Source organism: Passer montanus, unplaced genomic scaffold, assembly GCF_014805655.1.
Source record: "Passer montanus isolate IOZ18808 unplaced genomic scaffold, ASM1480565v1 scaffold10, whole genome shotgun sequence".
Lineage (NCBI taxonomy): Eukaryota > Metazoa > Chordata > Aves > Passeriformes > Passeridae > Passer > Passer montanus.
The window spans coordinates 2962532-2975032 of record NW_024356505.1 but is presented as its reverse complement, the minus strand read 5'-3'; the positions used below and the strand labels follow the sequence as shown (position 1 = coordinate 2975032).

General features: G+C 40.6%; 1 protein-coding gene across 3 annotated transcripts in view; it reads left to right on the top strand.

Annotated features, from left to right (window-relative positions):
* Nucleotides 1-11640, top strand: part of CNOT10 (CCR4-NOT transcription complex subunit 10) — a 58931-nt gene extending 47291 nt beyond the window's left edge. For all 3 annotated transcript variants that reach the window (XM_039711420.1, XM_039711429.1, XM_039711411.1), the window contains 7 exons: nt 1275-1355; nt 5972-6085; nt 7433-7563; nt 8310-8345; nt 8447-8574; nt 9835-9910; nt 11349-11640. In XM_039711420.1, coding sequence (XP_039567354.1) covers nt 1275-1355; nt 5972-6085; nt 7433-7563; nt 8310-8345; nt 8447-8574; nt 9835-9910; nt 11349-11503 — 721 coding nt within the window. In that variant the 3' untranslated portion in view covers nt 11504-11640. The remainder of the gene's footprint in view (nt 1-1274; nt 1356-5971; nt 6086-7432; nt 7564-8309; nt 8346-8446; nt 8575-9834; nt 9911-11348) is intronic.
* Nucleotides 11641-12501: the final 861 nt, after the last annotated feature.

The window sequence follows — 12501 nt, the reverse complement described above, 5'->3', positions numbered from 1 at the left end:
TTTTGTAGGAGTGAGGAAAGGAAAACATGCCCTGTATGGGAAGATCCTTTGCTGCCTTCTGCTTTCAAAACCAGATGCTTCTTCAGCTGAAAAAAAAAGCTAAAGAAAGGACTCCCTCATATCTCCCAGTAGTCATTGCCAATTTCAAAATATCCAACAAAGGAGGTTGTTCTTGAATTTCTGTGTCACATTCTGAAAGGTTCTCTAAGGATTTGTTCCTTCTGACAAGGGAACCTCTGTGAGAGAACAGTAAAACATACAAGGCATTTGAAGAAAATCACACTAATTGAACAGGATGGTTTTAAAGCAAATCCCACTAATTGAGCAAGCTGACTCTTAAGGCAGATTCTTATTCACAAGAAAAGAGTGAATACTTTCAGTAGTTAAGGGTATTTTTTTTAACTAATTTTTGGTAAAGGCATGAAGTACATACTCTGCAACAGTATTGAGTATGGATTTCCTTGGAGATTTGTGCTGTATGTTTTGAATGTTGGAGTTGTCTTACCTATTTGTAATAGACAGACATGAAACTCATAAATGAAGTTCTTGTTAAGTGGACAGATTCAGTTTCAATTCTGAATTTTCTTTTAAATCTTTTTCTAGACCTTGGTGTTTCTCACTGCCAAGATACAGCCATTAGCTGTCTCTTCAGTTCTCATTCCAGGAGGCCCTTTCAGCTTATTGGAGGGTGAAGTTTCATATTTCTTAAATAGAATGAATACTCCCCCAATACTCCCCTCAAAAAAACAAGGTATAATTTTAAGGAAGTGGAATTTTATTTGGAGAAAGGAAAAAAAAAAAAGTAAAAACAGAAGAGACATTTTGTAATAAAGGGTAACTAAAAGTCTAAAGGAAGCTGTAACACTTTGTGGGTTATCTTTCTAGAGTATTTATGTAACTAGTTTTTTAGAGGTCTAGAGAGAAAACTAGTTTACTGCTTTTCCTACAAGCTGAAAGAAGAGAAGCTACAAATGCAGCAAATTCTGTGTCCCTCTAGTTAAAAATGCTTATCCTACACTGAACTTCAAAAATAGCTCAAGGCTGTGAAGAATGGTGTGGGTTGTTTGGTCTGTCAGTCATATTCTTTCCAGCAAGTGTCCCACTTCTTCCTTCTCAAATAGAATGATTAGGATAAGAGTGTGTGCTGCAATCTGTGAATAACTTCAACTCCCTCTATTTTAGGCTGCAGAATTTATGTTCTTTTAAATGGAGTGAGTAAATACACTGAGAATTTTTAAATTGTCTATTGTAGTAATTCAGTGTTTTTATTCTAGCAATAAAAGTCATGAAGGGGATAAATTCATTGCAGCTCCTCCTTCTTCGCCTTTGAAGAAACAGGAATTGGAGAATTTAAGGCAAGTAAATAATATAAAATATCCACCATTAAAAAAGCCTCTTTCTTAATTGTGATTCCTAGGGGGTTTTTTGTAGGCACCTGCAATGTTGAATTGTAGCTGGTAATCTTTTTTTCAAATGTGTGTGCTTCCTTTCTTCTGGGCTTTGAATTTGAACAAATAGAAACCATCCAGAATTTCAGCTTAGGTAGATCAGTCTGTTTGTTTCCAGTATTGTAAGTTTGGTGCTATATATTGGGCAAAGCTGAAAATATCAAGTCTCTAAGGACAAATCTAAAAAGCCTGAGAATGGCTGTTGACATTGGTGGAAGGGGATGGAAATTACTTGTATGTACCTTTTCCCTTTAAAGCCACAATAAGGCTAGTTTAGAATTCAGTCCCCATGTTACATGCTTGTTGGATGGGGGAAAAAATGAAAGTGGAAAGCAGCATAGCTGCTATTACCAATGAGAGTGGTGTTCCTTTCAGCAGGAATAAATCCATAGTTTGCATAAAATGAAAGCAAAAATGCCTCTGTCCAGGCATTTGACTTTCTCACAGTGGAAAAATATAGGTAAAATTTCACTGTAGATTTCTTATGTGTTTTCAAAGACCCTTAAACTGCCTGTTCAGGAGTCTGAATGTCTCCAGATGGAATAACTCATGTGTGTGTAAATAAATATCATGTTATCTGGAGCCTCTTTACTTTTCCCCAACAAGATTTCAGGTTACTGGCAATGTTAATTATTTCAGGTGGCTTCCAGCCTGTTGAAAATCTCTTACTATAAAGCTTGCACCTGTTTAGAAAAAATAAATCTGTTTTAAGTTTCTGTTGTGGACAAAGCATACAATAATTTCCCACTTGAACTCTTAGGTAAACATTCTGTTTCAGCCTAACCCCAGGTAACCTATGTTTTATAATGACCAGCTTAACCTTTCTGTTGCTCCACTACATGTAGCAAATCTTCTTGTACTCGTTTAAAAGTGCTTCAGGAGGAATCTGTGAGGCTATGTTGATTATTTATTCTGGAGTGGTACAAGAGTGTGCTACTTGAAATGGAACACGCTGGATTAAAAACAGTGATGTGGGTTGCTTGTGGGTTTTGTGGGATTTTTCTCCTCCTGACTGTTGAAAATGTGGCTGCCACATGTCAATATTACATCGTGTCACTTTGTGATTTTTTTTTTTTTAATACATAGTCTTATCTTTCACAATCAGCTGTTGTTATCTACTGATGAAATCTGACAACATGTCAGGAAAAACTTAGCACTTCAGCAAGAAGTGAGCTGCTTCTGGTAAAGAATTTCATATAAGGAAAGGAAAAGCATTGGGGGTTTTTTTTCACTACATGCTTTGGTTTAATCTAGAGGACTACACATTCCTAGAAAGCGATTCTGCTGAAACAGTTTCTAAGCTTCTGGAGATGTGGATAGCAATATGTTACACTCAAATAGTAGTCCTGTAGCCTTGCTCACTAAGGAGCTAAGTGAGAAAATTGAAATTCTTGTTGAGTCCAGGAAAATTAAGAAAAAAGAATTCTGAATGTTGTCAAGGATTATCCTAAGGAGTAGATATCTGTTCAGTTTTTTCCTGATGAGTTGCTGAATTGAAAAAACCTCTATTGCTTCTAGAACTGAAATGGGACTGTGAATGCCTTTTTGGGATGATTTTATACAGTTGTGCATCCTAGTAAGAATTCAAAATGCCTGACTTACCTTTGGCCCCAAATAGTTTTTGAAAGCTAAAGATATAATCTAGAAAAGGTTTACATGTCCTATATATTGCTTGATACTTCTGCACAAATTGGTGGACTAGTTGAATGGATTTTTCTTATAATAAGCAGTAATTAAATTGCAAGGTTTTAAAAGCAGCAATCAGAAGTCTGAGGACACCAATCATTGCTAAGAATTTATGCATTGGAAGTAGAAACTCCAGGTTTTTCTTCTGAGTTTCTTTCAAACAATTTTCCTTGCTGTTTGTCATCCTTGGACAAGCCAGTTCCCCTGGTGTGCTCTCAGGATGTGGTATGTTCCACACACCACGGCCACCTAACACTGTTTGGATACATCAAGAGAAAAGAAGTTCTGGTAGATCACTGTTCTACATTTGGAAAATTTTGTGGATTTTATTGTAAAAGTTGAGATGGACAGCTACTGACTCTATTATAGTCTTTCTCCCTAGACTGAAGATGTTGTGTAAGAACCTTAGTTTTCCCCCTCAAAGCAGATATAGATAAAGGAATCATTTTTGATTGTTTGTTTTCTCCACACTTACCCAGTTTTGCCCCAGTTATCCATTTAAAGGTTAGCAGTGGTCTGTTTGTCCCTGTCACAATACTGGAAGCTTACAGTGATTATCACCCATAGCTGTTTCACTCTCTTCTTCCTCACTCTTAGCCACTGTGTAGTTCTTCCCTCATCTCCCCTTTGCTGGTGCTGATTTTCCCCTTGGAGTAATCACAGTCTGCATTCTGTATTTCTTATATTTTGTATTGTTTGCCAGTGGAAACATAAAAAGTAGGTATTTTGTATCCATTGTTTGGCTTAGCTATTTAAAATTATTTAAATGGTTTAGAAGTGTCATTTTTGGTGCCTTCATACTAAGTTTTGAAGGACTGGATTTGCTCTGGCTTGCCATTTCCCTGAGAAATAAGGCAAGTCAGATGTGGAGTTTGGGTTCCATAAATTTAGTCTGTGTGGGCTGACAAATCCTGTTGCCTAGACCTACACAAGAGGCTGTTTGACATAATCTGGCAGTTTAAAAAAACATTTTTCTTTTTCCTAGTGCAAAGGCAGTTTTATTTAGGGCATGTGGAGGCTCGGTGATGCTGGAAGTCTGCCGTGCTCAAAGGCAACCTGTGGAGTTTTGTCAGAATCCTGACCGGGGTGAAAAACTAGTTTGTCTTTTCCCTTGTGGTGCAATTCTTCTGCTCCAGTTGGCTGTCAGCTCTCCTGAGTGTTTGGTTCAGCCAACTCAACAATGGATCCAAGTGCAGGAGCACAACTGCATGGGAGGAAACCGGAATGTTTTCCTCCTTAGATGGCTGTTGCTGAAGGCTTTTGCCTGCCCTTATGTGGCAGCAAACGTGCTTAGAGCAGAGGAGTAGGTTTCATCCTGTTGTGTGATTGGAGCATGTGTTGTGTTTGAATTTACACTTGCAGAAATAAAAATAGGCTTTAAAAAATTTGTGGGAAAGAGCAGTAATAACCAACTCTGCAGGCCCTGACTTGTGTCTAAGGGTATTTTGCTGGTGACACGCAGCATCTCTGCTAGTTTAAAAGCTGTACTTCCTTGAGGCAGAGACAAAAAGTGGCTAGTTAGAAGCAGGCTGTTATTGCAGAGATTTTTTTTCCCCATTCCATCCCCCTCCCCAGTCACAACCTTTCAGAAATATTTTAGGTTTGGGTCTTGAGCTGGGGAAGCTTTCCTCTCCCTCTCTCAAGCTTTTGTATGTGCTCAGATTTGATGTGACATCTGGACACGGTGGAGAGGAAGTGGGGGGTAGGGGGAAACACTGGAGAAGTTTCTTATCCTGCTTATGCATAATTAAGGAGCATGCCTCCTGGGAAAGGGGAATAAAGGCACCCCAGGTCCTGCCATGAATTACATGACTTACTGCTGGACCAAAAGTGGGCTTGACAGTTGCCAGAAGGTTGGTGCAATAACAGCCCACCTACCAGCGGGAGAGCCGGCGGCTCTCCTCCCCTCGCTCCCGACGTGGCACCCCGCTCAGAGCATCCACTGCTCCTCCCTGGAGAAGAACAGAGTCCTGCTCACAGCAGGGCGTCACGGGCACAGCCTTGTGCCCTGAGGACAAGGCAGCCTGCACTGAAAGATGTTTTACCAAGTGGAAAATATCCCCAAGAACAGTGTTTGGAGAGGGGGGCAGTTATTACAAAGTGTGAAGCTTGGCCTAATGATGGCGTCCTGATGTGGGGTTATTGTTTGAAGATGGAAAATGTGAGTAGTTCAGATTTCATTAAATGAACTGCCGGAGATTTTCTGGTTTTGGAAAGATAAGCAAGTCTGTGATGGCAACAAAATGCCATGGATCACTCAGAGTCTTGGCATTGGGTTACAGCCCCCAGTTGAACACAAAACTGGCAATGCCAAATTCTCCAGTGTTTGTCTCCCTGTGTGCAGATGTTGTTCAATAGAACAGTGAAATACGTGACAGCTTAATTGATAGCTACTGTGTGTCTGTAGATTGTGTCTTATAGCAAGCTAGAAATGTGCTGCTCTTCTGTACAACAGAAGGTGAGGGCAGAGGAGTACAAATGAGAGTCCAAGACAAGACCAGTAACGAGAGTGGGAGAAAGGGAAACTGTCCATGAAAAGAATGACACATGGTGAAGTCCATCTTTTTTTAGTCTGTTATTTATGATGAAAACTGCAAACTTAGTGAACACACCATGGTGATCCTTGGTTTATATTGGTAGGACAATCAAGCCCATAAATAATGAAAACTAACTTTTACTTCATAGTTAGATGAGAAGTTCTTATTGAAAGTTTGATATACTTCTTTAACACTACACAAGAAAGAAGATTTAACAGGTGCATTTGGAATAACAGAATTCTCCATTTAACATACTGACTCTCTCCCCCTTCCCTTTTTTTTTTGTCTGCTTCCTTCCAGGTGCTCGATCCTTGCCTGTAGTGCTTATGTGGCTCTGGCTTTGGGAGATAACCTTATGGCATTGAATCATGCAGATAAACTTCTGCAGCAGCCAAAGCTCTCAGGGTCTCTTAAGTAAGTCTGATGGGGTCACTTCTTTCTTAGCCCTGATTTTTGCTGGACATTCTGAGTTGAAGCTTCCAGTGTCTGTAGTTGGTGCCAAATCTGTGTCTGATGTAAAGAATTGCTTGGCCTGCTCCTGTTCTTGTTGAAGCCCTGACTAAATGTCCATTGACACACAGGAGCATGAATCCCTTCTTTGTGTATGAATTCCACATAATTTGGAATCAATTGCTGCTTTTGTTACTGTTTCTACAGCTCTGGGTCCCATGCAGCAGCAGGACCATCAGGTCTCTGTCGTGATTCACTGCAGGGTTGCACATGCTTGGCACAGCACAAGGGGCAGGGATGTGCAGCTCTGGGTAGCCAGCATCAGCCCAAGCCCACACAGCTGAAAGGTTACTTATGAAACTACAGCCTCAGAGGGGAAGGTTTGCTCAGTCACTCAGGGTAACAGATCTTGTGTGTGCAGGACTGTCACTTCACCTGCTGCTGCTGCTTATCTAGGTTCCATTCTTCAGTTTCTCCTGTTCACCTCTCATTTGGCACTGTATTTCTTTGAAGGATTTTCAAAGTCTATTCTTTTTCTACCTGCCAGTTCTCAAAAAGCTCTACAAATTCGAAGAAGACAACTTCAGTCCTATCCTTCTGACACTGTGCATTTAATGCACAGAATAAAGTATAGCAGAGGTTTTTACAGTATTAATATTGTTCAAAACTGGTAATGTAGAAGGAAGGCAAGGAAACTTGTGCTTATTTTTATATGCTGGCACCATGCTTTAAACTGGTCCATGCCAATTAAATTCTTTGGCTTCTGTTCTTCACACTACTGCAGCTCATCCTTTTGCACAGTCATTGTATTAGTAAGATCTTTGAGGAGTTTGCAAGGTAACACATAATTTTGTGTTACTGTTATGTAATGAAAGAAATGCCAAATAACAGGTCTTTTGCAAAGACAAAGAGGTGTGTATCTTGGTCCCAGGAAAATAGGTGCTTTATTTTTATTGAATGAAAAGTAATGTAACACTTTAAATTGTAGATCTATCTGTATTCTGGGGTGGCTTTTCTTAATTCTCTGAATAAGGCCCCACCAAGGTACTTTCTCTGTGTAATGGAGACTCCTGTGGATGGATAAATTGTCATTTTTCAGGTGTGGAATTTTTTTATAACTTTGGTGCCTAAAAGCAGTAAATGGTAGAACTGGGTATTATGACAATACCTTATGGGCAAGTTAACTTCCCTGCTATTGTTCCCAGTAACAGTTCCCATTTGCTCACATTAAAAACTGCATTGTTTGTCCCTCATAACAAACTGTGGGGATTGCTGTGCTGACATTTGTACCCTGACCCTTTGCTGTTGTAGGTTTCTCGGGCATTTGTATGCAGCAGAAGCTCTCATCTCTCTAGACAGAATATCTGATGCCATCACTCACTTGAACCCCGAGAATGTCACTGATGTTTCCCTTGGGATCTCTTCAAATGAGCAGGATCAAGGTTAATGCATCCACACTTCATTATAACTGGTTATGCTTTCAGCTGCCTTCCTGATGTAACTTTGACACAAATATAATGATGATTAAGACATTTTGTTTTAATACCTGTAGGTTATTGCAGGGTGTGGGAGGGTGTTGTTTGTGGTTTTGTTGTTGTGCTTTTATATTCCTAGCTTCAGTTCCCACTTTGTGTTTGGTGTGTCTTTTCCGTGTCATTCCTATGAGGTGGTTAATTCTGTAGCATTAATAGGACTGTATATTGTAGTATTTTGACTTGTTTGAAGGAAACTTTGGAAAGTTGCTTTTTTAAGTGTTATTATGGTGAAGGTTGAGTTTTATACCATCTCTTCCAGCTTTTTGGTCTTTAAACCAGGCTTTGTCATACCACTGCAGTCTGCTTTAGTGAGAGAGAACTTAGTTAATCTGTATCTTAGTCTTCTTTTTGGGAGTGTATATTCTGTTAGGGAAAAGTACTTCAGAACCATTTGTATAGTGGAGTCTACAGCAGCTCTGATTCCAGTGACATGCCTGCAGTTTAAACTCCCTGTACTCGTCTGCAAATCTAAAAGCACAACACTGAAGAGAGGAAGTCTTGAATGACGTCAACTCTTGAGCAAACTGATCTGTTTTCCCTCTTTATTGTCAGACTGAAGAAAGCAGAAAATTTGTATCTTTGTATTATTTTTGTAATAACCTTTAAAAAAGGTCACAGAACATGATGTGTTTGTGTATGTTTTTTCTTTGCAGGGTCTGACAAAGGAGAGAATGAGGCAATGGAATCTTGTAAGTACCGGCCACTGTATTCAGCAGAGTACAAGAACTTACTTGGCCAATTGGAATAAAAGTGTAAGGAAAAAAAGAATTTTATTTTCTTTTAATTGCAGCTGGCAAGCAGACACCACAGTGCTACCCCAGTTCAGTCACGTCTGCTCGAACAATGATGTTATTTAACCTTGGGAGTGCTTACTGCTTGAGGAGTGAATATGACAAAGCTCGAAAGTGTCTTCATCAGGTATGGAAAATAAATCTCAAGGCAGCTTTAGGAACAAATGTACTTCCTTCAAAGTGCCATTCTGATCACAGTGAAATCTGGTGATTTCACAGCTCAGGCTTATTTGCAGACCCTGCTGAGATGGTGGCTTTATTCTGTCTTTATGAACCTGTCTCTATTAAAAACAAAAGTAATTCCAAATTTCTTACTTGTGTAAGAAGTTCAGTACCACTATAGGCAGCATTTTATTTTCCTTAGGTCATATCAGAACAGTGGAAGATGGCTGGGAAGCCTTTTCATGTTTTTTAAGTTAACTTGTTTGAGGTTTTTTTGTGGTCTTTTTAATGGTCTAGTATTAATTGTTATAATTCAGAGAAGGTTTTCTCCCTAGTAATTTAATAACTCACCATCAGAACTACTATCTTTAGGGCTGTGAGAACAAACTGCAATTCTGCTGGAAGTATGCTCCTTGTCTGCCTCTTGTCCCAAGAATTCTCAAGTACTGCTTTTGAAATGCTGTCTCCACTTAGCCTGCTCTTGCTCATGGTTGGGACCCATCTCTTTCAGTCGTGATGTTTCTGTTTTTGCAGCCACTCCTGCCTGTCAGGAAGACTGCTTGGATGCATTGTTGAGCTACAAACTGAAACAGCAGCTTCCAAATTACTTCACAGTGGTTGTGTCTGTGAACAGATTCAAATTCTATGAGGCTCTCAGCTACTTAAGGCAGTTGTTTGGCTCTTTTTCCTCCTGAGGCTTCTTATGATGGGACAGGTGTCTCTGCTTGGGCTCTGTAACACCTGTGTAAAGCCCAGAGGAGTGCAAGGCCACCCATGGACAGAAAATATGGTGGAGCTCTGCATCCACAGTAAATTCATTGACTCCATAGGTGAAAAATGGTTGTATATGGAAAGCTAATTAACAGTCCTTGTTAACTTTGTGTTCTGAACTTTGGAGCAGTGGAGGGTACCTTCTTCACCTGTCACCTCCCCAGGAAACCACGCTAGGCTGGCCCAAGAAATACAGATCCATATGAGCATAAGCACACAGCAGATGGTCCTGCTAATTAGTGTGAAACAATCTTGCTATGTAGATAATCTTGCAGTCTCTCCTTGCATGCTTAAAACTGATGGAGTGTATGAGTTTGAAAAAATCTGGTCTTAGTTGATGAATCGTTATTTAGTTTTGTTACCTAAGATGGTGGTAGCAATCTCGTCAAGCAGTCTTTGTTCTGGATCTTTCTCTTAAGCACTTTTTCTCTCCACCCTCTTCTTTTTCAATAAGGCTGCTTCACTGATCCACCCCAAAGAGATCCCTCCAGAGGCCATCCTGCTGGCTGTGTATCTTGAATTGCAGAACGGTAAGCTGGGAGATGTTCCTGCAACCTGAGTCTGGGATACAAAGGGAGGAGGGCAGCAGTCATCACTCCTACCCTCTAGAGAGAGTTGTGCCAGTATTTTGAGCAATACCCTTTAGGCCTCCATCTTACAGTGCTGTGGATCCATGTATGTGAACCTTTACTTCCACAGTTCATTTGCATCCTATTCTTACACATTCCAGACCTCCTAAACATTCATTTCCTGAGCTGAAGTTTTCTGTCTTGGTGCAGAAGTCAGAAGTCTTGGATAGGCTCAGTAAAACCCTTGATGAAGTTTCTACTATAAAGAGGGTTTGAAAAGCTTTCTCCATTAAAGGGCAACAAATCCAGGTTTCCCAAAGAAGTTGTGTCAAGGCTTGTGTAGCAAGTATGGCAGCAAAGCTTGTACTACTGATAACTTTCTCTTCCACATTGCTTTCCTTTAAAGGTTCACTTCATTGGTAGGAGGAGAAAGCTCTAGGTAATGGGAAACTGGAAAGGTTGCACTTGGATTCTGCAGGGTGAGCAGACTGGTGCAGCTGCTGCTTGAACCTCTCATGGTTTCAGATCTGTGCCCCTTGGGGGACACTTCATTGCCAAGTGTTGTGAAATGTTCTGTGTGCCTGTTCCCCTTCAGTGATGTTGCACTGCAGGCAGGCAGAGGATTTGAGCATTTGCATTTAGAATTGAGACTTCTGCTTTTCTTACAAAGATGTTTCTGAATTGGAATTGTGGAAACCTTTATTTCTGCAACAAAGATGTACAGAACAGAAGAGATTCAAAAGTGGGGTTTATATCCCTCACTGTCTTCTAAGTACATGACTTAGATGCTAAAGACATTTTTTGTTCTATAAAGACAACAAAATGGTGCCTCTCTTCTGAAACAACTTCAGGGAAAGAAAATTATGAGGGAGAAATACTCTCCTCACAACTCAGTGCCTTTTCTCCTGTAATTTTACAAGTTTAATTTTTAACAAAGAGTAAGTTTTCCATGTCTGGTGGTAGTTGTTTGATGGACCATACATACAGTTGAAAATCAGATTTCTTCTTTTAAAAACATCTTTTATTCCGTTGGCATTTGCATTACTGTCTGCAGTGTCACAATGTGAATGCATTTTGTGTGAGAGCTAGAGCCTCACTGTGCAGCTGGGAGAGAGAAGAGGTGACCTTTGGGAAATTAGAAGGTGCTTTGGCATCTTCTAGCTCTGAGGTAAAAGCTTGATGTCTTCAGCTAAGAATAGGTACTCAATCAAAACTAATTTTTTTCAAATTTCCTGTTGTCTACTGCTTTTCCTATCTGTGCCAGCATTTCACTGGAGAGGAAGGAGTGCTGCTGTACCTGGCCTGGGCCCAGGGCTGGCTCATCAGCTCTGTCCCTGAACAGTAATTCATATGTCATTAAATGGTATTTTGGGTTTTTTAATTGAAACTTGTCTTGTAGGTAACACGCAGCTGGCACTGCAGATCATCAAGAGGAACCAGCTGCTCCCTTCTGTGAAAACACTCTCTGACATGAGGAAAAAGCCTGTTTTCCAGCCAGTCCACTCCATCCAGCCCATTCAGATGCCAGCTTTCACCACTGTTCAAAGGAAGTGAGGTTGTGCTTGAACTTGCTGCTGCCCTGGTCAGGGGGGCTTGGGATTTTGTATATTTTTTTTAACCTAGGACACCTGAATACCCCAATTGCTGGAGTGTGTTTATGTAAATTTTTAATAAAAAGATGTAAACCAAAAGACTTGTTTGTAAAGGTTATTTCATGAATGAGGGGAGGTTAGTACCTGCTTTGAATGGGAATGGCAGTTTATTTACCCCCAAAAAAATATTATCCAAGTGTGTGATGCAGCTCTTTTTGAAGAGAATAGAGGGTAGAGCAGTGAGTGGAGAAAACCATTTACCTGAAGTAAAGTCCTCCTGAAGGAGCAGTTGAGCTGTTGTGTTGGCTGTTGTTTTGACACATGTAAGTCATGCTCTTCCTCAACAAAGAGAGAACCTGTTGGCTTTTTTTTTTCCTTTGTGTTTTTTTTTCTCCTGTCTCCCTGCTTCTCCTTTGCCCAACAGAATGGTGTAATGGTGCAGCTATGGAGGAAGCAGGGATCTGGTTATAAGAAAAAGGCTGGGTTTGGGGTGGTTTTTTGTAGGTTTTTCTTGTGGATTTTTTGGTGGGGAGAAGGGTGGGTGGGGGGTTTGGGTGTTTTTTTATGGGGTTTTTGGGTTTTCTTTGGGGTTGGGGCAAATTGTGGCAGTGTTCTAATCTAGTTTCCAATGTAGAGGAATACCTCGTTCTTTAACAACAAAAAAAATTGCCTTTTACTCAAAGGAAGATGGAGCACAATCAAGGACCCTCTGGTTACTTACTGTGAGCACAGGAGGGGAGGAGAGGCATAAGATAATTGGAGCCCAGCACTCCTCTCACAGTCCCTCCAGGGCTGGTTTGTGCCATTTCAGCTATCCTGATAATCTCCAGGGCAGAGCTGAGCTACCACCTTATCTCCTGTGCTGCTGGCATTGTACTTTGCCTCCAGCCAGCAGCAAGAGGTCCCTTCTCCCAGCAGCACCTTGGATCCGGGGCTGCCCCTTCTGCTCTCAGGACTGTG